Source organism: Stenella coeruleoalba, assembly GCF_951394435.1.
Source record: "Stenella coeruleoalba genome assembly, chromosome: 15".
Lineage (NCBI taxonomy): Eukaryota > Metazoa > Chordata > Mammalia > Artiodactyla > Delphinidae > Stenella > Stenella coeruleoalba.
Window position 1 is genome coordinate 27,384,775 of NC_137161.1, and position 24,403 is coordinate 27,409,177.

General features: G+C 50.0%; 1 protein-coding gene across 1 annotated transcript; it reads right to left on the reverse strand.

Annotated features, from left to right (window-relative positions):
* Positions 1 to 2,788: 2,788 nt before the first annotated feature.
* Positions 2,789 to 8,642, reverse strand: TCF15 (transcription factor 15). Its single transcript, XM_079946170.1, has 2 exons — positions 8,072 to 8,642; positions 2,789 to 3,396 (listed from the first exon to the last, which is right to left on the reverse strand). Exons 1-2 carry the CDS (start codon positions 8,588 to 8,590, stop codon positions 3,322 to 3,324), a joined length of 594 nt encoding a protein of 197 aa, XP_079802296.1. The 5' UTR covers positions 8,591 to 8,642; the 3' UTR covers positions 2,789 to 3,321.
* Between the last annotated feature and the right edge of the window lie 15,761 nt (positions 8,643 to 24,403).

Here is a 24,403-nt window from a genome sequence, read left to right on the forward strand (position 1 = left end):
CATTCCACTGCCTCAGTCCTGGGTTTCTTCTCCCTGAGCTCCTTTAAATCCTCTGGCCCCGAGTCGGCCCTCGCTCAGGCAGCCTGGAGAAGCCTGGCTGGGTTGGCCCATCCTGAAGGTGGAAAGCTTGTGTGTTGGGGACAGTGATGTTAGGCAAATGGCCCCCAGAGGTACTGGTCCACAGCTGTGCCTCTCCCAAGTCATGTGTGTTGGGCTGGCCTTGTAGCTCACATGCGCCCCGAGACATTAACTGTCCATTACCCAGGAACGAGGCCCCAGGAAGACAGCAAGCAGCAAAACGTGCAGAACGGAGCACTACGCAGCTGCAAAAAAGCATGAAGCAGCTCTTTAAACACTGAAGGTGTGTTGTTAAGGAAAAAAAAGAATCCAAGTGCAGAACAGTGTGTAAAATGCTACCTCTCGTGCAAAAACAAGATATATGTGATTTGCCTGTATCTGCAAACACTGTCTCTGAAGGAACTCTGAGACTCTGGTTACCAGAATTGCCTCTGAGAACTGGAATTGAGTGGCTGGAAGGAAACTCATTGTCAGTTTATTCTTTTGTGTCTTCTGAACTGTGAATACTGTGTGTTGTCTATTTCAAGGGGAATACAGCTGAAGGAACCTAGTATGAGTAGGTGTGCAAGAGGGGCTCCTGGGTTGCTGCTAATCGCATTTCTTCATCTGCACGCTGGGTGCGCAGGTGTGCTCAGTCTGTGAAAGTAACTTAATGGCATGTGCACTGTCCTGCAGGTATATTATACTTTGATAAAAAGTGCTAACTCAGTATGCTGCAAATGATTAAGTGTATGTGTTTTACAAAAACTCTTCAGGATTACGACAATGTTAACTGTAGTTGTCTTTGGGATGGGTGATATTTCTAGGGTCTTGCAGTATTTCAATTTTTTTTTTACAATGAAAACATAAGCAGAGAAATCTATAAATACTTTTTCAGAACCAGTAATCAGTATAGAGCATTTCTGGAAGGACACACAGGAAACAGCAGAAGTGCCTTTGGGGAGGAGCCTGAGGGAGGTACATACTTTTCACTGCATACTATTGGATACAACTTACATTATTTACCCAGTGCATAGTCTATTAAAAACGACTTAAGGCAAAACAAATAATTATTTTTCTGTCCCAGCTGTTCTTGCTGATTAGGGATTAGCCCAGGGAGGGCCAGAGGGGTCAAGCAACTTCTCCGGGGTCATCCAGCTAATCTGGTGGCAGAAGTGGGCCTCCAGCCCAAAGCACCCAAGTGTCTGCTCTGTCCCCACTTCCAGGTTTCCTGCCATTGACAAGGTCACAGTCCTTTTCCCGTGGCTTTGCCAGGGGCCGCCTGGCCCTGGAGCTGGGTAGGTGCAGGGGGTACACTGTGCTTTCCTAATTAGCTCCCGAAGGGGGATTGTTTGTTGATCTGCAAAATGGGCAGCCCCACTTCAGGCTCTGTCCGAGGGTCAAATACAGGGGGTGACAGAGCAGAGTGGATACAGGCATGGAATGTAGAGCCAGGCTTCAGCTGGTAAACACTAAATAAGTGTCTGTTAAAAAAACAGATTAAAAAATAGGCATATGAACGTACCTGGAGGAAAGGGTGGCTGCCTGGCTCTGCCGCCTCTCCTGGCCCCTCTCCCTGTCTCCCCTGCCTCCAGCCTCTACAGCTTCCCCAATCCTGGCCCCACAGGGACAGATCTGTGAGATGGGGAAACACCGGCCCCCACCTCCCAGGGCTTCTGGGAGAATATTCAGGGTCACAGGAGCTGGCACCCAATCTGGGGCATCTCCAGGGCAAGGGAAGGAGCTCACTTTGGGCTTTATAGGTGGACAGACCTCACATTGTCACCCTGCCATGTGCCAGCCACGTGCCTTTGGATGTCATTGTTTCTTTAAATTTTTTTTATTTATTTATTTTTGGCTGCGTTGGGTCTTCATTGCTACGCTAGCTGCGGCGAGCAGGGGCTACTCTTTGTTGCGGTGCGCGGGCTTCTCATTGTGGTGGCTTCTCTTGTTGTGGAGCACCGGCTCTGGGCGCACAGGCTTCAGTAGTTGTGGCTCTCGGGCTCTAGAGTGCAGGCTCAGTACTTGTGGTGCATGGGCTTAGTTGCTCTGCAGCGTGTGGGATCTTCCTGGACCAGGGCTTGAACCCGTGTCCCCTGCATTGGGAGGCGGATTCTTAACCACTGTGCCACCAGGGAAGCCCTGTCATTGTTTCTTTAAATCTTCTCAGCTCCAACATGGGCAAAGGTATCCCGTCAGCACACACGCATTTGCACATGTGAAAAACCACGTGCCTACCTGGCCCTGTTTGTGAAGACGTGGATAAGGGATGGGTTAAAGTATGGTATGTTCACAAAATGGAATAAACAGCTACTGAAGGAATGAAGATACCCTTTACCTTTATGTACTGACTTGGGATAACACCCAAGCTAGATTAAGGAAAAAAAAAATTCACGGAGCAGAAAGTGGGTACACTATGCTACTGTTTGTGTAAAGAGTGGAAGAAAACATATATGTATATTTCTGTATTTGCTTGGTTATTCACAAGGAATAGGGATGTCACAAAAAAACTAGTGGCTGAGCCTGCCTGCGGCGGGAGAACTGTGGCCGGAGGACAAGAGGGAGGGAGACTTTTCACCACATACCCTCTTGTATCTTTTGAATTTTGAACCATGTGGATGAATATATTCCTTATTCAAAAATAAATAAAATTAAGATTTTTCTTTTTTTTTACCAACCACACCAGACACCCAACAGTTGTTCAGGAAGACAGTGAGGAAAGATTGGTTATCTCGACTTCTAGAGAGGGGGGGTCCCCTGTCTTCCCCCAGCTCCACCCCCTCCAGGGCACAGGGTGGCACCTGTGACACCTGTGTCTCTTCCAAGGTCCAGGAGAGGGGCCACCTCTGACCTCTGATGTCCCCAGGCCCCTCCCTTCTTCAGCTGGGAACATTTTTTACTTAAAAATACCTTTTATTTTAAACCCATCAATTCTCTCTCTCTCATACACACACCCACACTCATGCACAGACACACACACATCCTCTGTCAACAACAGTCTTTGTTTTTCCAAAAGTTCTGCCTTGTCTCTGACCAGCCAGGGCTCGGGCCGGCTGCATGGGTCCTCACGGCTCTCCAGGGTGGGGTGGAGATGTCCCAGGGGGCCTGCTCATAGGGTCATGGGCCCAGGCCATTGTCCTCTGGTCCCTACACAAAGAAGGGACCTGGGTTCAGCTCCTGGGGTCTTCCCCTGTTCGCCCAGTGGTTGGCCTCTGGCCTCCTTCTCAGGGTCCTGCTTGGAACAAATGACATATGGGTCCAGGCTCATCTCCGAGGCACTCGAACTGGGGCCACCCCCCTCACCTTCAAGCAGCTGCCCCCCAGGTCGCGACGGCTACCCTGCAGGAAGAGAGAAAGAGGTATTAGGGGGTTCAGTTGGGTCATCATGAACACTGAAACTAACCTCTGTGTCCAGCAATAGGGGACTTGATAAAAAAAAAAAATCAGTTAGCTGCACAATCAAGTTCTTGCAGAAGGCAGAAGAAACTCTATATGGACTAACAGGGGATGACTCTTTATGGACTAATATCATTTAAGGACGAAAGCAAGGACTGAGTGCATGTTCCTGTGTGCTGAGATGTCCAGAGAGAAGGGCACACGGGAAATCACTAACGGGTTTCCTCAGAGGAGAGGAATGTGATGAGGAGACAGGATGGGAGGAAGCCTTTTTTTTTTTTAACTCTATATACTTTTTTACTTTTTTCATTTCTTCCTCGTGTGATTTGTTGCTTTAAAAAAAAATCCAGTATAGTTTAAATCATAGTATTTTACACTCAAGGGAAGAACACACCCCACAGTGGTTCTCCCACTGCCTGGCTGTATACCCAGTGGCCTGCTCGTCAACCTCAAAAGTAGATTCTGGAATTCCGGCCTCCCTGCCTTCATTCAGGGTGTTCCCTCTGCCAGGAATATGCTCTCTGGTCCTATCCTAAGAAGATTTCTCTATTCCTGCAATTCCTAGCACTTCTTGCCTTTCTGGGGCCAGGATAAAACCCAGAAGGGGAAGATGGGGTCTCTCCTGTGTTCTCTCATCAGGCTGGGAGCTCAAGGGGGTGGTCGGGGAAAGTCTTTCACTCTGTAGTCCCAGTTCCAGCCCAGGGACTGGCGTGGAGCAGTTGCCAACCAACGCCGCTTGGATCAGGGGTGTCCACTGGGAGACAAGGTAATGGTGGCAGCCCTGGAAGCCACCTGCCCCTCACGCTGCAGGGGCAGTCTCTACCCACTGTCCTGAGGTCTGACATGTGGGTTTCATCCTCACTGTAAGCCAGCGAGATCACAGGCCTTCGCGTACCCCCTCTGTTGCAGCCTCCAGCGTTGCATGGCTGGCTCAGAGGCACCCAGCCAGTTGGTAAAAAGGGCTGGGCTAGAAAAATCCATGTTGTCCAACAGTCTGTCCCGTTTCTAAGACACAATGGTGTCTGCAATCCCACTGTAAATACTCACCCCCGAACCTGACTAGGAGATAATGGGACCGGCATTTTTCTCAGCCATCTAGAGAAACAGCTGACCACCTCGGAGCTCTGCCCGCTGCCCCGCTCCACTCCTGGGCCCAGGTTGGGGCAGATCCATCCAGATGCGAGCCCAGCCTCCCTTGAGGCTCTCCGGGCCCAGGGACAGTGTGTTCATTCACAGGCAGGGCTATTTTGAGGGCTGAGGCCACAGTCCCAGCAGAGCCTGGGGCTTGGGCTTCTCAGACAAACTCTGGCAAGAGTGGCTGAGAAGGGCGGATGGGGGTGGGGGGTGTAGTGTTGAGGTTGGAGGACAGAAAACCGGCCTCCCACCTTTTCACTCTAAGTCCTCAGGGTAAGGGAGAGCCACCTCCACCCCAAGTCTGGCAGTCATTGCGAGACCTGTGTCCCCTGAGGATGCTGGGACTGTTCAGCTCCCTGAACCTCAGTTTCTTCATCTATGAAATGGGGACAAAACGATTCTACTTGCCACCCCAGGGTGCAACGAAATGCAACTGCAGCTGTGAAGGAGGCTTGTAACTGCCAAACGCATTTAGGAGAAGCCTTGACTAGGCCCCAGCTTCTTTGTCTCTTTGTGCCTCAGCGCCAAGGGCTCTGGGAAGCACTGTAGTTAGGCGGCGGCTAGAGTGAAACAGATCTGGGCTTCAAGCCCTGCTCTGCCTTGGATTACCTGTCAGACCTCAGGCAAGTGACTTCAGCTCATTGAGCCTCGGTTTCCCCATGTGTAAAGTTAGTTACTGTGAGGATTACACACGTTAACGCAGGTAAAGCCCTTAGCACAGTGTCAGGAATATAGTAAGTGTTCAATGAATGTTCGCAAGTATTAACATCAGCATCATCTGGTGATGGGACCTCCTTGCCCCACTGCCCTCTGTGCCACCTCTGCTCCTGAGCTGCTACGCCAAGCGGGGAAGGCCTTACAAGACGACCCTATCTGACCCCCACCCCCAGGTGACAAAAGGGAAAACAGGGCAGAGACAAGACCCTCCTTTCCACCTCCCCTTGCTATTTCTACCACAGAGGGCCACACCTAACCCCTCCTTAAACAGGAAGATGCTACAGGGAGCTATTTCTATGGTGACCCTAACCCCAGACCAGCCAGCTGGGAACGAGGTGGTGGCTCAGGGTGAAGGGATAGGGTCTGGGGCCTTGGAGCTCTCTGGTCACCAGAGCTGAGAAGGAAGGCTCCCACAGGCTCCCCAAGACAGCCAGTTTTCTTCTAGTCGGGTCCTCAAGTCTTTGCGGGCCAGAGCCAGCCAGGATCACCCCTTTGGCTTATTCCCAGAGGAGCCTGTGTGCTTGAGAGCATGGCTTCCACAGCCAAATTTGGCTGGGTTCTAGGTCCTGTAGACAGATCCCGGGGAAGCAGCCAGACCCAGGCGAGGCCCTGTGATCTGTGGGACAGGCCTGAGACCAGCAGAGAAGCCCCTAGTCTACCTGCTGTGGGGGGCAGGCACCTGATGGACACACCCTCTCCCCGAGGGCCCTCCCACATGAACCTTTCCCACGTCCCAGTTGGGCAGGCCTGAGTGCGAATCCTGACTCCATCATGGGCGGTGTCTCTGAACCAGTGACAGCATCTCTAAGCAGTTGGGGATAACCAGAGCACCTCCTTCTCCAGCTGCTGGGGGGTTTTAATGGTAACACGTGGAGAGCACTTAGCACGAGAGATCAGTGCTCATCAAGACTGCTGACACTGCTGTCACTGGCCAGTCTTCACCTCCCTTCTATGCGTTGCCACCTTCAACGTCTACCCTTTTCCTTTTCTAGGCTCTAGCTCTCACTGTGTCCTGCTCCTAGAACACCTTCCCCTACTGCCTCAACCTGCCTGCTTCCATCCCCAAGCCTCTGTCAGGAACTTAGCCACTGGGTCAGGGGCTTCCTCTGGCCCTGACAGTCCCTTTGTGCGCCCCCCTCCCCATCAGACCACAACATCTCTGTTTTCACCTCCAGGCCCTGCCCTGGCCCCGCAATTGGAGTTCCTGACAGTGGTGGATGGGCATCCACAACCTGCTTCTCTGGGAATGTTTTCAGAGTCGACAAAAAACAGCTGTCGGGTAGTTAAGGTTTGCTGAACTGAGTGAATAGGTGAAAAGCAGTCAGGGAGTATTGCCGAGGGCCCACAGACCAGGGCCCACAGCTGGGAGGATCAGGGACCCCGGAGAGAGTTCAAATCGGAACCGAAAAAGACTGACTTAGGGAAACTGAGGCAGCAATGGCAGGTGAGAGGCCAGAAGGGGGTGGTCTGAGGCCACGACACAGAGGCTTCCCCAGAACAGAGTGAAGAGGGGAGCTGGGGAAGTTGTGAGAACCAAAGACTAGGGGACCCAGAGGCGTGACTCCAATCCCCCATGACTTTTTTTTTTTAATTTTTATTTTATACTGGAGCATAGTTGATTAACAATGTTGTGTTAGTTTCCGGTGTACAGCAAAGTGATTCAGTTATACCTGTCCATGTATCTATTCTTTTTCAAATCTTTTTCCCATTTAGGTTATTACAGAATACTGAGCAGAGTTCCCTGTGCTCCCATACTCTTTCATTTTCCAAAAGGCCACGGGGGCCAGTCAGGGACTCTCTCAGCCTCAGTTTCCCCAGCTGTAAATATTAGCTGCTAGAATCCAAAGCTCTCACAAGACAAGCCTCCTTATTCTAAGAAAAGCCCAGGCCAGAAAGGGGAAAGGCTGGGGATGAAGCAGGCTCCTTGGGGCCTGTGCAGGAAGGCCAGCTTTCAACCAGGAGCACCCCCCAGCAACCTCTGCTGCTACTCAGCCCCGTCCGTCCCCTACCAGCCTGGTTCTCATCCTTACTTAGGAGAGACCACAGGAGCTTACCTCTAGCTCTGCCCGGCTGACTCAACAGTGCCCTTCCCCAGCACTCCATCTCTTTGGGGGCTGGGTATCCTCAAGAGACCCCCTGCTTCACACCTACTGCTCATCAGCTGGGTACCTCAGGCTCTTGACTGCGGCTGTGCATCCCCTTTTCTTCTCAGTCTCCTGCCCTTGGGTCAGTCTCAGGATGCGGGACAATTATTTTACGGTAAGGGCAGCTCAGGGCAACACATACCAGCAAACCCAGAGCCTGCATTCTGGCTTTCGAGCTGTGTAACATGGGCACCCCTCTGAGCCCCAGGTCCTCACCAGTGATAAAACGGGCAGAACTACCTGCCTGACGGGGTTCTTGTGAAGGTAAAAAGAAAACCAGGAACGCGCGCCCGTACATTGGAAGAGCTCAATAAATGACAGCCTTTGTTATGATTTCCCCACACGCTCTTCCCAGCACACTCCTAGTGGGAGGGGGTGTCCTTCGATGAGCAATCTCCATCCTCTATATCACGCCCGAGCTCTGGGCTTCCCTGCACCCCTTGTTTGGGGAACATTGTGAGCGGTTCTGTTCCACACCAAACTCTGGGCCTGGAGGGCTGCACCCCCGACGACTCCACGTCTCTTTCCCCTCTCTTCATTGGGGTCTCGGCCCCTCTTTTGCTCCGTAAGAAGCCCGTTCCCTGACCCTGCGGCCGCAGTACTGGAGCGCCGCGCGCACTCACCCCCTTGCGCTGGTTGCTGAGGCAGAAGGTGCAGATGGAACGCGGCTGGCGGCCGCCGTCGGGGGCGGCTGGGACCGCGCTCTTGGCGGTGCCCGCCGCTCGGAAGCACGGCTGCCCGTCGTCGGCCGCGTCGCCCAGCAGCAGCACGTTGGCCAGGTGCGCGATGTAGCTGGACGCCAAGCGCAGCGTCTCGATCTTGGATAGCTTGCGGTCCACCGGCTCGGTGGGGATGAGCGTGCGCAGCGCCGTGAAGGCCGTGTTCACGCTCTGCGTGCGGTCCCGCTCCCGCGCGTTGGCCGCCTGCCGCTGTCGCACCACCACCACCGGGCCCGCGCTGCTGGACGCCCGCCGCCCGCCCCCGGGGCCCGGGCCGCGCCGTGCCGCCTCCAGGCCCTCGCAGCAGCCGAACGACTGGTCGGAGGCGTCGCTCTCGCTGCGGTTCTCCTCGTCCTCGCTCAGTAGCCGCACGTCCGGGTACAGCACGTGCGCGCCGACGGGGCGCAGCAGCGCGAACGCCATGGGCGGCCGGCCGCTTCCCTTGGTGCGCAGCGTCCCAGCGTCTGCCGCGCCCCGCCGTGCGCTCCCGCGCGCTCCCACGGCTCAGCTGGCCACCGCCTTATAGCCGAGGGAGGGGCCAGTCCCGAGGCCGCCCCAGCCGGGGCGGGGGACTCCGCCCTGGCCAATGGGGAGGCGCCCGCCGCGCCCCGGCCAATGGCTACGGGCCCTTCGCCCCAGTTCCCCAGGTTGAAAGCGGCCCGCGAGCTGGTGGCCCGCCCTGAAAGCTCTGGATCCCCGCGGGCGAGCGGGGCAAAAGCCGGAGGTCTGGGTGGGTTGGGTGGGTGGAGTGGGCTGTGCCCAGATCCGGACTCATCTTCAGCCTAGACCGCAGGGAGGCTGCGGGCAGGTCCCTTCTCCCCTCCTGGCTTCAGTTTCCTCATTCGAAAAGAAGATTGCAGAGAAAGCAACTCGGGTTTTTCCTCCCTCAAATTCTAATACTGTGGTTCTGCAACTTTCGTGTAAGAATTAGGGAAGGGGGGGCTTTTGACTTGATAAATTCCCGGATTCCCCCCAATCTGATTCAGCCGACCCAGGATTTTTCATTATGTACAGGATGGTGGTGTCAGTGGAGAACAGTTGGAGAAACACTATAAACTTTCCAAATAAGGACTCGATGGTGTCACATCCCTGACGACAAACTTAAAAAAAAAAAAAAAAAGCAGAACAAAAACAAAACACGCAAACGCCAGTAACTCCATTCATTCATTTATTCAACAAATATTTATTGGGTCCCTGCTATGCCAGGCACGGTTTTAGGTGAGAATAGAAATGTGAACAAAACAAACTCTTTGCTTTCACAGAGTTGACATTTTGGTTGAGGTCCTACCACCAAAATGGTTGTGCCAGACACAGTGCTGAGTGCTTTACTGATCTTTACTTTCCTCTGCTGAAGTTGTGGGGAAGAACCTCTGATTTACAGATAAGAGAGCTCTGGCCTTCAGGGTGAGTGAGGGCAGTGGTCCCAGCCTGTTTGGGACCCACTATCACCCCTGTCCTGTCTCCACCCCAGTAAAATACAAGTTTCTCTCCCTTACTCCCCACAATCCCATCCTGGACTGCAGCAGCCTCCCTGGCTCCAAACCCTCACACTCCCCTTCCCTCTGCTTGAAGTGCCAACACCACCCCCTCAAAAAACTCACACTTACGAAGAGAGGGGGTGGGGGGGGAATATATTCCCTCATCGCCTTCCTTCCTTTTGGAAACCTTAGATTGTTCAGCCTGACATCTGACATGTCCTCTTCCTCAGAGGCCCTGGGAAGAATTACTGAGCTGATGATGGTTGTTGGGGTCCCCAGGTCGCTCATGCCCCTTTCCCAGCTCCATCCTGGGGACCGGCCAAGCCTGTATTTGCTTGGCCTTGACAATAACTTTCTCTTTAGCCCAAACGGCAGCCCATGCGGCAGAAGGAGCACAGAGAGTGAAGTCGGAAGGTTTCTAGGTGCGTTTCGGCTCCATCTTCCTTCTGGGCATCAGTTTTCTTGACGATGCCTCCCAGCTCTGCCATGCTGTGCATTCCTGTCTCCCAGACCCAGGCCAGAATGGGGGAGAGATGGGGAGCTGGCTGCTGGGAGAGCAGTCCCTGAAGTCTTCAGGTCCTAGGGTCTTCAGGAAGGTCTCTTCCCACACCTGGCTCTCCCCCCTTCATTTGACCGTGACCCCAGCCAGGCTGGGCTTTGGGAAGGAGGAGAAGGAGGCTGCGAGGCCCCCTCCCTGCAGGGCCAGCCCCACACACAGCCCCAGGCCAAGCTGCTGCTTCCTGAGCCGATGAATTATTACCGGGAGATTTCCTTCCCTGTCTGCGCCTCCTCACAGGGGCTCTCGTTCCCTTCACTTTCGCTTCCCCCCCCTCCCCCTCTCTTCTGCTCTGGACCCTCAGGCGGCTTGAAATTCCTCAGTCCAGCCCCCTCCCTTTCCAGCACGACCTGGAGGAACCAAATAGGGCGTGAACTGGGCCCGGAAGGTGGGGAGGGGGCTTCCTTGGAAGGCGCATTCATTCATTCGCTCCTCAGGCAGGTTTTGACACAGGCGACCCTGGGAGTAAAATAAAACCATGAATGAGACTCAGGGCCTTCTGCAGCCCAGAGGGGAAGGCGAGCTGTAAACAAAGAATTCCAGGACAATGTGGTCGGTGCAAGCCAGGGCCTGGCATCAGAGAGACCCGGTTCCGGCCCAAGGTTAGCAGCCTCTTGGAGTCTCAGCTTCCTGCTCTGAAGACGGAGGGGTAATAATAGTACTTATTCCCAGAGCTGATGGTGAGTTTATGCCAGGAATGCCAGGGCCTGGCACACGGAGTGCGAAACACCCGAGAGCAGTTTGTGCCAGTGGTGTCAGGGGCTGGGGCCCGCCGCTGAGGCGCACCCTGCCTGGGAAGGGACTGAGCAGCTTGGACTCTTCTAGGACTTGTCCCTGGGAGTGGGGAGGGGACTTCTGCTACAGTCTCAGCCCACCCGCACAAGGCTTTCAGCTCCTCTCCTCCTCTTTCCTCACCCTGCGGCAGCCACACGGGCCTCCTTGCTATCCCTGGAGCCCACTTCTGCCCGGCACCCACTGTCCCCAGATATTCCCATAGCTAATTCCCTTATTTCCGTCCCATCTTCCCTCAAATCTCATCTCCTCAGGGAGGCCTCCCCTACCCCTCAGCACTCCTCTGGCTCTCCCTCTCCCCTTCCCCTGCTCTACTTCTTTCCAGAGTATTCATCATTACTTCCACTCATTCATTTATTCATTCATCCACAAATGTTAATTGAGTACCTACTATGCACCAGGCACGGTTCTGGGTACTGGGAATACGGTGGCAAACACACTACATATTTATTTGTCTGCCAGCTGTCTATCTGCACCAGAAAATAAGCTTCTTGGGGCAGCGACTTTGTATCAATATTTTGCTCATCTCACTTCCTCCTCACCACGACCTTCTGAGGTAGGTATTGTTATTCCCATGTTACAGATGAAGAAACTGAGGTTCCGAGAGGGGAAAGTGACTCGCCAAGGTCACTCCGGGGCCAGCGGAGGAACTCAGCTCAGTCTTCCTCAGCCACACGGCCTCTCAGGCAGCCCAGAGGCGTGTGAGGGCTGAGTAGGAGTCCACCAGGTAAGAGGAGGAGGGTCTTACAGGGTGAGAGAACAGCAGCTGGCCCCGGCCTTCCTGACCAGGGCACCCCGGCCTTCAGTCCCGCTGAAGCACTTGCAGTTCCTCCGAGGCACCAGCTTTGCCCTGTCTGTCCACCTCTTCTGGAGACCCATCCCTTCAGGTCTGACCAGACAGACGACCCTACTCCTCCACCAAAGTTCAGTGTAGCTCCTCAGGGAAGCCTGCTCTGTGGCTCCTCCCAAACCTTGGTGCAAAGTCTTGTGCTGACACACTGTGTTTTTTTTTTTTTTTTTTGCGGTACGCGGGCCTCTCACTGTTGTGGCCTCTCCCGTTGCGGAGCACAGGCTCCAGACGCGCAGGCTCAGTGGCCATGGCTCACGGGCCTAGCTGCTCCGTGGCATGTGGGATCTTCCCGGACCAGGGCACGAACGCGTGTCCCCTGCATTGGCAGGCAGACTCTCAACCACTGCGCCACCAGGGAAGCCCGACACACTGTGTTTTGACTTCTCTCCCTGATTCCCCACTCCATTTCCCTCCCCCCACAAGTGCACCCACTCTATTTTTTTAAAAACAATTTTTTAAGAGCAATTTTAGGTTTAAACAAAATTGAGAAGTACAGAAATGTCTCATAGACCCCTTGTCCCCACAAATGAATAGCCTCGCTGTTACCGACACCTCCCAGCAGAGTGGTACATTTGCTACAATTGATGACTCTGTTGTACATTGACACATCATTATCACGCAGAGATTCACTCTTGGTGTTGTACATTCTATGGGTCTGGACAAATGTATGCTGACATATATCCATGATTATAGTAGCATACAGAATATTTTCACTGCCCTAGGATTCTGTGTTCTGCCTGTTCATCTACACCCCAATCCCTGCAACCACTGATCTTTTTATTGTCTCCATAGTTTTGCCTTTTCCAGAATGTCATAGAGTTAGAATCATACAGTATGTAGCCTTTTCGGATTGACTTCTTTCACTTAGCAATATGTATTTAGTGTTCCTCTATATCTTTTCATGGCTTGAAACCTTTTATTTTTTTTTCAGCGCTGAATAATATTACCTTGTCTAGAGGTACCACAATTTATCCATTTACCTACTGAGGGACATCTTGGCTGCCTCCAGGTTTTTGCAATTAAGAATCAGGCTGCTATAAACATCTGTGTGCAGGTTTTGGATGGATATAAATTTTCAGTTCCTTTGGGTAAATACCAAGGAGTGCAATTGCTCGATCATATGACAAGAGTATGTTTAATTTTATGAGGAACCACCAAACTGTCTTCCAAAGTGGTTGTACCATTTTGCGTTCCCACCAGCAATAGATAAGAGTTCCTGTTTCTCCATATTCTCGTCAGCGTTTGGTATAGTCAGTGTTCCAGGTTGTGGCCGTTCTCATAGGTGTGTAGTGATATGTCATTGTTGTTTTAATTTGCATTTCCCTGATGACGTATGACGTGGAGCATCTTTTCATATGCTTATTTGCCATCTGTATACCTTCTTTAGTGAGGTGTCTGCTAAGGTCTTTGGCCCAATTTTTAATAGGGTTATTTTCTTATGGTTGAATTTTAAGAGTTCTTTGTATATTTTGGATAACTAGTCCTTTATAAGATGGGTTTTTTGCAAATATTTTCTCCCAGTCTATGGTTTGTCTTGTCATTCTCTTGACATTGTCTTCTGCAGAGCAGAAGTTTATAATCTTAATGAAGTCTAGCTTCTCAATTATTTCTTTCATGGGTCGTGTCTTTGGTATCATATCTAAAAAGTCATTACCATACCCAATGTCATCTATGTTTTCTCCTATGTTATATTCCAAGAGTTTTATAGTTCTGTGTTTTACATTTAGGCCTAGGATCTATTCTGACTTATTTTTTGTGAAGGGTGTAAGGTCTCTGTCTAGATTCATCTTCCTGCATGTAGATGTCCAGTTGTTCCAGCACCACTGGCTGATGGTATTCACTCCATTGTATTGCTTTTGCTCCTTTGTCAAAGATCAGTTGACTGTATTTATGTGGGTCTATTTCTGGGCTGTCTATTCTCTTCCATTGATCTATTTGTCTATTCTTTCACCAATACCACACTTTTAAAATATATATATATTTATTTATTTAGGCTGCTCCAGGTCTTAGTTGCTGCATGCAGGATCTTTAGTTGTGGCATGTGGACTTCTTAGTTGCGGCATGCGGATTCAGTTATGGCAATGCAGACTCTTTAGTTGCGGCATGTGGACTCTTAGTTGTGGCATGTGGACTTCTTGTGGCATGTGGATTCCTAGTTGCAGCACGTGGACTCTTAGTTGTGGCACACAGACTCTTTAGTTGCAGTATGCAGACTCTTAGTTGCATCACACAGACTCTATAGTTATGACACGTGGACTCTTAGTTGTGGCACGTGGACTCTAGTTGTGGCAGTGGACTTCTTAGTTGCGGCATGCGGACTCTTAGTTGCAGCATGTGGACTCTTGGTTGTGGCACGTGGACTCTTAGCTGCGGCATGCAGACGCTTTAGTTGCGGCATGTGGACTCTTAGTTGTGGCATGCAGACTATTTGTGGCATGAGGACTTCTTAGTTGCAGCATGTGGACTCTTATTTGCAGCCTTGGACTCTTTAGTTGCGGCATGCGGACTCAGTTGCGGCATGCAGACTCTTAGTTGTGGCATGAGGACTCTTCAAGTGTGGCATGCGGACTTCTTAGATGCAGACTCAGTTGTGGCATGAGGACTCTTAGTTGCGGCATATGGACTCTTAGTTGTGGTATGCAGACTCTTAGTTGCATCATGCATGTGGGATCTAGTTCCCCAACCAGGGATCAAACCTGGGCCCACTGCATTGGGAGCATGGAGTCTTACCCACTGGACCACCAGGGAAGTCCCTCCCACACTGTCTTGACTACTGTAGCTTTATTGTAAGTCTTGAAGTCAGGTAGTGTCAGTCCTCTGACGTTCTCCTTTAAGTATTGCATTGGATATTCTGGATTTACTCTAATATTTTTGATGTATGTCTTTGAATACGTGGGTGTCCTTATAAAATATAATGGTGCTGATTTGTGTGAGTGGGTTATTAACTTACACAAATGGTAGCTTCCATAGATTTGTTTCTGGGTTGTTTGTTACTTGTCACTGTGCTCTGTGTGCTGAGTCTAACTGGAGTTCGTTGCTTCTACCTGCTGCTTAGTATGCAGGGTGTACATGTCTCCACCATGCCTCCTTTGTTTACTCCCTGAACAATGGACACTGTAGTTTCCTCCAGCTCCCACCTCCCCAAAGCTATGATAACCTGCGGTGCCTGGCTCCTGTGTGTGTTTCTCTGGCATATACACCCAGAAGGAGGATTCTGGAAGTGGAGAGAATACACATAGCCTAAGTGCTGTCTGACTACATTTTAAGATGGCTGCTGCAGTCCTCACATCCAGCAGGGCATGTGGGACCACTTTCCCCCACATCATCCCTGGCACTTGGAATTATCTGACTTTCTGTTTTAATCTGAATTTCTCTGAAGACAGAGAAGTGGCTTGTTTTCCATCTCACTGTGCTTGCGTTCCCAACTAGACTATGAATTCTCCAGGGCAGGGAAGTTATCCCAGAATCTTAGGCCAGATCCTGGATATTGTGGACAATAGTGAATGCTTATTGTATGAATGGATGAGTTAAAAGGCTGATACACAGCCTCCTAAACCTATTTTGTACCAAACCTTGACCTAGATGGTAGTGGTACAAGTGTTAGTGTGTAAACAAGGGGACACACAAAAGAGGGCAAAAAGTCCTACACCTCAATCTACTTGGAAAAAAAGACTAATGATAGTTAGCATTTAATGCAGGCCTACTTTGTGCCAAGAGTTCATAGATATATTAATCACAATCTTAAGTTCAGTTGGGCAAAATAAAAGTGTATTTCTCTTTCACATTCAAGGCATTTGCAGGTAGGGCTGATCTGGCATTCTATAGTATATATAGCCTCCGATGATCCTTGTTCCCTGGTGTTACTCCCTTGTGTAGATACCTCCCCCCATTGAATCAGATCTGGCTTGTATGGCAGAAATGACAGCATGTGACCTCTGAATCTAGGTGATAAAGGTATAGGCAGGCCTCAGAGATACTGCGGGTTCCATTCCAGACCACAGTAATAAAATCAATACTGCAAAAAATTGAACCACACAAATTTTTTTGTTTCCCAGTGCATATAAAAGTCATGTTTACACTATATTGTAGTCTATTAAGTGTGGAATGGCATTAGGTCTAGAACATACCTTAGTTTAAAAATAATGCTTTTAGAAAAATGGCACCAATAGACTTGCTTGACGAAGGGTTGCCATAAATCTTCAATTTGTAAAAAATGCATTATCTGTGAAGTGCAATAAAGGGAAGTACAATAAAACAAGGTCTGCCTGTATTTAGTTTCTGCCTTGTTCCCTTGAATCACGGAGATGGCCGCCACCATGCTATGAGACATTCAAGTTGTCCTGTGGAGAGACCCATGTAGAGAGGAACTGAGGCCCCCAGCCTACAGCCAGCATCAACTTGGGACCTTCTGAGTGAGCTTCCTTTGATGTGGATTCTGGATTCCTGACCTGCAAGAACTGTGAAAAATAACAAAGAAAGAAATATAAAGATAATAAATAATCATTGATGTTGTAAGCCCCTAAGTTTAGGGTATTTTGTTGTGTAACATTAACTCACTAAAGCAGATGGTGTCAGGGACCCAGGCTCTGCCTATCTTTTTGCTCTCTCATATGTGACTTCTACTCCCTAGGTTGTCTCATGGACCAGTATGGCTGCTGGAGTCACTCTGTCTGCATTCCAACTGGCGAAAAAGGAGAAAAAGGCAGAGGAAGGAAGGGCACACTTCATCAGTTGAGGACACTTGTCTGGGAGTTATAGCCTCACTTCTGCTCACATCCCATTGGCCAGACCTTGTCATTTGACCATACTTTACTGAAAAGGAGGCTAAGAAATGTAGTCCTCATTGCTGGGTTTCTTTTAGTATAGAAGAGTAGAAGAATAGATACCAGAGGCAGCTAGTGATGCCTGCCAGAGGTGTTATCTCTGGATGTAATACAGTGTCACATGGTTAAATTTGCAGATTCAGGAGCCTGTCTGTGTTCAGCTCTGCCACTTACCATCCCTGTGATCTTGAAAAATGTACTGAATTTCTCTGTGCCTCAGCTTCCTCGTCTGTGAAACATGGGTTATAAGAGAGCCTGCCTTTAGAGGGTTATTGTGAAGATTAAATGACTCAAAATACGTAGCGTTTGTACCAGTCCTGGCACTTGGCATGTGCTGTGTAAGTGTTAACTGTTATCATCATTTAATCCTTATAAGAGGTTTTCTCAATTTGGCCTGATAGCAATTTTTCCCACTTTCATCATCCCATTGAAATTCTTAGAGAGAAAGATACCCAGGGCAGTACCCGGCACCTTATATGCATCCAGAAATATCTGTTGAATAAACATTTAAACTGTCCTTCCATAGAGATGCCAGGTTTTGTTTTGTTCTGTTGTTCTGTTCAGGTTAATAAAACGTGCTATTGACCCCATCCATGTGGTTCCTCTGGTGTGGAGCTGGTGTCTTTGATTCTGTCAAAAGAGCTCAGTCTATCTAAGGTCCCTCCAGGCCTCTTTTTTTCTTTTTCTTTTTTTTGCCTCGTTGAGCAGCATGCGCGGGATCTTAGTTCCCCGACCAGGGATGTATTTATTTATTTATTTGGTTGTGCCAGGTCTTAGTTGCGGCAGCGGGCTCCTTAGTTGTGGCATGCGAACTCTCAGTTGTGGCATGCATGTGGGATCTAGTTCCCTGATCAGGGATTGAACCTGGGCCCCCTGAACTGGGAGCACGGAATCTTAACCACTGGACTGCCAGTGAAGTCCCCAGGCCATTATTTTTAGGAGTGAATTCTTGGGAACTCTTGTTCTGGAAGATGCCCAGAGTTCCATGATAAGAAAAAGTCTGGGAAACTGCATTTTGCATCTGCCGTCTAGAGAGGTTCAGACATTAGCATATTAAATGAGAAACCCTGCACAAGTAACCTCCTTAGGTCTCATTTCAGTGTTCATTTTCTAGACTTATTTGACCACAGACTCTCCCCCACAACCCCCACCTTGCCCTGCACAGACACCCAGTAGAGAACACAGTTTAGTGGACATTTCTCCAACTGTTGTCAGTGACAACCACCTCGGTGTGAGGGGGTATCCCATTCTTTCCTGAGAGCTCATTGGATGGGGGTGACAGGGGAGTGAGCAGGTGGGTGCTGTATCAGGCAGAGCCGCGTTAAGAGAGGGAGTCCAGGCATTTTCCCGGAGCCCCGCTCTCTAGAGGACACCAAAACATCATTAGAAATGTAACATGTTGTGGGGAAAATGTGTTTCTTGGCACTTCTATCAGGGAAAGAGCAATGAAAATGGAAAGAATAATATTGAGGGATTACTATATGCCAGGCGCTCTTCTAAACACTTGTAGGCATTTTCTCATCTAATCCTCAGAGCAGCCCCATGAACTAAGTACTATTAATATTCCCATTTAACAGATGAGTAGAGTCAGGAACAGAGAGATTAAGTAACTTGCCTAAGGTCACACAGCTAGGGAGTGACAGGAATTCTTTGATAAATGGCTTATGATGGGGATGAGGAGGGAAGAGCTGCACTCTAGGGTAGTTTAAACTCAGATGCTCACAAAACTCCACCCCGGGGGGAATCAGCCTGTTAACGGCAGTGTTCTGATTTTGTGGAGTAGGGGATACAAATTTGGGGCCAAGGTGGAATTGCTCAGTAACAGAGAAGAGGCGGCTGCGGCCATGGGTGTTCTCCTTCAGCTCCATCCCTCTAAAGGAATATCAGTCTGATGTTTAGAGACCATCAAGTTGAAGAAAGTACTAAATAATTTAGCCTGCCCAGGTACCCACCTGGTTCAAGTTGGCCCTAATATCAGTGCCAGGTGACACAGAGTCAACAAGATGATGGAGAAATTCAAGACTTGCTGAATGAAGCCTCTGTTTAGTGAATCCTTTGAAAATTCAAAGAGTCCTATTAAAAATCCTCAAGGCTGAGTGTCAGGGGCAGGGACCCTATTCTCAACTCAGCTGCTGACTGTGCCTGTGGGCACTTCTCCTCCCCTCTGCAGGCTACATGGTCCAGGGGGTGCAAGTTGGGGTGTGGGCCCCTGAGAACTCTGATGTAGACAGATCATGCTAACCCCAGCTCAGCCCAGCCATTAGGATTTCAGAGAATGAAATCAGAGACCCAGTGCTGTCCAGAGAGGCTTCCTGAGGGTGGTGGCCTGGATCAAGTTTAGGGCACCACAGCTACCTTAAATAAGGGAGCCCCGTGATGAAGTTGTGTTTCAGTCTAACCTCAGTTGTCAATAGCGATGCTGGCACAACAGGTGCATTTGTGGGTTGTCCTCCTGGACTGGCATGCAGACTCCTAACTGCTTACACAATATCTACCCCACTCCCTATCAATAGAACCTCGGTTTGTCTGGGACAGCAATGGGCCTCCCTACTTATAGTCTTCTTCTCAGGCTTCACTGCAGCTAGGGGTGGCCATGTGGCTCATTCTGGCCAATGAGATGAAGAGAGAAGTTCCTAGGGAAGGCCTACTTCCTCAAATGAAATGACAGAGTCTTCTGAGAAGGTTTTGTCCTCTACCCTTCACCTTCTTCCTGCCTGGAACAGAGATGCAATTCCTGGAGGTATAGCAGCCAACTTGGTACCATGAGGACAAAGGTCACATGCTAAGGATGGCAGAGTGGAAAGCCAGAGTAGCTGGGTCATTGATAATTTCCTTGAGCAGCCAGCCGCACTAGTCCCTAATCTCTTGGGGAAAAAAAAACAAAAACAAACTCCTATTTGGTGAAGCCACTATATTGGGTTTCTGTTACATGCAGCTAAATGCAAGCTGTTAAAAATACATCCAGGTCTCATAACGAATAATGTTCATACCATTACCATCTATGCTGCACTGAGTGCCAGGCACTGAATAACAGCTTCTCATCCATTGTCTCATTTCATCCTCACCATCCTAGAAGTGGGGGCCTATAATTACTATCATGTTACAGAAAGGGAAATGTGGGCTCTGAGGAGTTAAGAAACTTGCCCACGATTGCCCAGCTAGGAGAGGGGGAGAGTCAAGATTTGGACCTGGGTCTCTAATTTTCATAAATCTCTGTTAATAGCTGTGGCGGTTTGAAAACATACCCCCCACCCCAACTCTTCCCATCAAGAGCTAGTGTCTATGTCCACTCCCCTTGAGTCTAGACAGGCTGGAGTCTCCTTTGACCAGTTGAATTTGACGGAAGTGACCCTCTGTGACTTCTGAAGTAGGATCTTAAAGGTGACGCATTCTTCTGCCTTGTTCACTGGAGCCCTCTTTACTCAGAGTTACCATGTAACAAGTTCGAATGCCCTGAGACTGCCATGCTGTGAGGAAGCCCAGGCCACATGAAGGTGCTTCTGATCGGCTGCATTATTCTTCCCATCCTCCCAGCCCAGGGGACAGATGTGTGAGTGAAAATGCCTTCGTATGATTCCATCCCCGGCTGTTGAATCACCCCCACCTTTGAGTCTTCCCAGTTGAAGCCTCAGACATCACAGAGCAGCGACGCATTCCCTGCTGTGCCCATTATTATGAATCCTGAACTATAGAATCTGTGAGCGTAAGAAAATGGGTGTTTTAAGACTAACTTGGAGGGTAATTTGTCCCATAGCAATGCTAATTGTCACTGCAGCTCACTGCAATGCCTCTTAAATATTATCTTCACACCTGAAAGTACCAAAATCCTGAAAATTTAATTGATTTTTTATTATTTGCTGTAATTATATTCTGTAAAGTTACCACCAACACTGAATTAGTGAATACGGAGCACAACACTCGTGGGGAAAAATAGAGGGTTAGTTTCCTGCAAGAGTCTAGTCCCATTTCCATCAACTGATCAATACATAACCTTGTTTTTATGTGTGTTTCTGTTTAAGGACACCTTATTTAATACATACTGTTGATTCTTTCACGTTAAAATTATGGACCACAGCATTATAACTCACACCTGAACAAAGCTCATCTAACACGCATGTTTTCTCTGTAAGACACCTCATAGCTTTCTTGAGCTTAGTAACACCAGACAGCCCTTCAGCAGCATGCTTGAGACCATTTTAAACAGAGAAATCACCAACGAAAAGCACAAAAATGTGCAAAGCGTGGCGCTAAATAGATCACAAACAGGACACTTGTTTACAGCATGGGAGTGGAAACAAGAAGGCATTGTCAGGGATCCACTTCAGCTGGGAATGTGGGTGTCGGTGACTCGAATTTTTCTTCGCTCTGCACATGTCCGTGAATGACCATGAAACCACTGAAGAGTATTCATTTTGCTCCCTAAATAAATTTTAGGGAGCAGGCAAATTCACAAATACGGAATCTCCAAATAATAAGGATTGACTGTATTATTTAACAAGTTTGGGGCTTGCAGTCCTGATTAATAATTGTAGAAAGTGAGGCAGTGAGCAGGTCGAGGCAAGTCCCAAGAGCCTTGCTTTTCTCATTGGTCAAATGTGGGTGATGATGCCTAACCTGTCGGGTTTGTGGAGGTAAGGGGTAGTAATAATAACAACCATTATTTACTGAGGGCCCATTTTACAGATGAGGAAACCCAGACCCAGCAAAGTGAAGGGACTTTGCCCAAGATCTTGCAAACTAGAACAGGCCAATCTGGATCTCAAACCCATTTCTGTCTGCGTCCCAAGCCCATGTTCTCTCCCACCTTGCTCCAGAGTTCTCAAGAGCCGGTGTTTACAAGACGCCTGGCATGTAGCCGATGCTTTGCTGATGAGCCTAAACTGGGGTCTGGGGCCTTTGAGGCAGTTTTGCAAAGGGAGGGGGAAAGCTGAGCCCTGGGGCAGGGTGGGGGCCAGAGTAGGAGCTGTTGAAGGAGGAAGGGAGCCAGTGTGGTAGGCAGGCAGGGCAGGCAGCTAGGAGGATCTTGAATCAGACCCCGCGGTCCCCTCCCACAGAGGGTTAAAGCAGCCCAGCCGCCTTCCGGCGGAGCGGAAATCAGATTTTGAGAGCTGAGTAGGGCTCCAGAGGGATGTTTTTCTTCTCCATTTGTCCGCTGTGGCTGGCCCATAAAATCCACCGGAACTCCATGCTGGACGGAGGAATTCCTGCTGAACAGGGACATGGAGAATGCAGGCAGCGGGGAGCCCTTATCAGGGCAGTGATCACCCCCATCTTCAAGGCTCCACCTCTGGATCAGGTGATCTCCTCTGGAGGCCTCGCGGGATTCCTTGGATGAGGGCACATACAAGGAAGAAGTGACACCTCCTCCCCCAAGTGAACTTGGGGGCTGAGGAGTAACAGCAGACAGGGAGGGATCAGGCTGTGGAAGGTCAACGGGGTGTGATCCAGATCCTCCCCTTCGATGCTGGGTGGCACTGGGCTAGTCTCTGCCTGTTTCCTCTTCTGAGCACCCAGGGAGCCTGAGCAGTTGACCTCCACCTGTGGCTTCCCAGTCAGAGCTGACAGTTTGAGGTTCTTTCTATCTAGCAGGCGCCTTGCAAGCATTTTCTCCCTTGAAGGCAGTGCAATTATTATCACTCCTATTTTATAATAAACGGAGGCTCAGAGAGGCAAGGTGGCCTGCCCAGTGTCACCCACTAGGAGTGGCAGTGCAAGACACAAACCCAGATCCCGTCGCTCAAGCATTCACTCTCCTGCCTCTCAATGTGAGCATCCCTAATTCTCCCTGTCCTGGGTTGCCCTCTCCTATTTCTCTTGGTTGACCCCCTCACTCTTTAAGACTCAGCTTATGCATTGCCTCCTCTAGGAAGCCTGCCATGATTTGCCAAGCTGGGTTGGGCCTCCTCTCTGGCTGCCTACACCCCTGAGAGGTACCTGTTTTGGTCATTGGGCTGTGAGCCCTAGGTGAGCAAAATCACTTTTGTATAAACTTATTTATTTGTTTTTATTTTTGACTGTGTTGGGTCTTCGTTGCTGCGCGCGACTTTTCTCTAGTTGCAGCAAGCGGGGGCTACTCTTTGTTGCAGTGCGTGGGCTTCTTATTGCGGTGGCTTCTCTTGTTGGGGAGCACGGGCTCTAGGCGCGCGGGCTTCAGTAGTTATGGCTCGTGGGCTCTAGAGCACAGGCTCAGTAGTTGTGGCGCACGGGCTTTGTTGCTCCGCGGCACGTGGTCTTCCCGGACCAGGGCTCGAACCCGTGTCCCCTGCCTTGGCAGGCGGGTTCTTAACCACTGCGCCACCAGGGAAGCCCACAAAATCACTTTTGATGTGGCTCTTCCCTGTGCTTCCTGCATCAGCCAGCACAAGAAACTTTCAATCTGCCATGAAGATGCTAAGTGATTGTGGTGGTTTTAGAATATGGCCCCATTGAGAGGTCGGGTCCATGTCCTTTCTACTTGAGTCTGGGTGGGCTTGTGACTGCTTTAACCAATAGAGCATGGCAGAAGTGGCTCTATGTGACTTCCGAGGCTGGGTCATGAAAGGCTCTGCAGCTTCAGCTTGTTTACTGGAACACCCATTCTTGGAGCCCTGAGCTGTTGAGTAAGAAGTCTGAATGCTCTGAGACCGCCATACGATGAGGAAGCCCAGCCCGCGTGAGGAGGTCACGTGCAGGTGCTCCTGCAGGCAGTCTTAGTCTTCAAGTCGTCCCAGTCCGGTGACCTCCAGATGATTCCAGCCCTCAATTGTTAATTCATATCGATCTCTGAGTCTTCCCAGCTGACGCTCAAGGTACCACACAGCAGAGACAAGCTATCCTCACCATACCTGCTCTGAATTCATGAGCATCACAAAATAGTAGTTGCTTTAAGCCACCGACTTTTGGGGCGGTTTGTTCTGCAGCAGTGGTAACTGGAATAGTGCTACCGTGCTGGGCAAGTCATCTTCATTTCTTGCCAGGATTATTGCAATGGTCCCCTCAAGAGCTGCCGGGTTCCTCCCTTTCCCCTCTGCCATGTGCTCTTGACACAGCAGCCAGGGAAGTCCTATAATGCACAAGTCAGATCGTGTCCCTCCTCTCCTCAAAACCTTCCCTTGGCTCCCAGCTCACTAGGAGCAAAAGCTGAATCTGTACAATGACCCAGAGGCCCCATGTGATCTGTCCCCTCTCCTACCCTCTCTCTTACCACTGTGTCCTAACTCCTACGCTCTCCCCTCACTGACTTCTCTCCAGCCACACTGGCCTCTTGCTGCTTCTCATACACAAGACCCTCCACCTCAGTGTGTCCACATGCTGTGGACAGTGCTCCACTGCCTGGAACACTTCCTCCAGGTGCTGCCTGGTTCAGGTCTCTGCACAGATGTCACCTTCTCAGTGAGGCCTGCCCTGTTTAACACCATGACCTTCCATCCCCGCTCCCAAACCACTAGCCTTGCTCTCCTTTTTTATTTTGTCATGGTCCTTATAACTGCCAAACATACTATACATTTTACTTAGTGTGTTTTTTATTTATTGTCTTTTCTCCACCCCAGAATATCAACACTCTAGAGCAGGGATTACTGTTTACTTGTGAATGTATCCCCAGTGCCTAAAATAGTAGCTACCACTCAAGAGTGCTTTGCTGAGTGAATGAATGAGCTGCAGGAGGCCAGATATGGGGTTGTCCAGGTGGGGAAGCAGATGGGGCTCAGGAAGGAGCAGTAGTGGAGAGGCCAGGTTGAGTCAGTGTGGTCAGGCAGG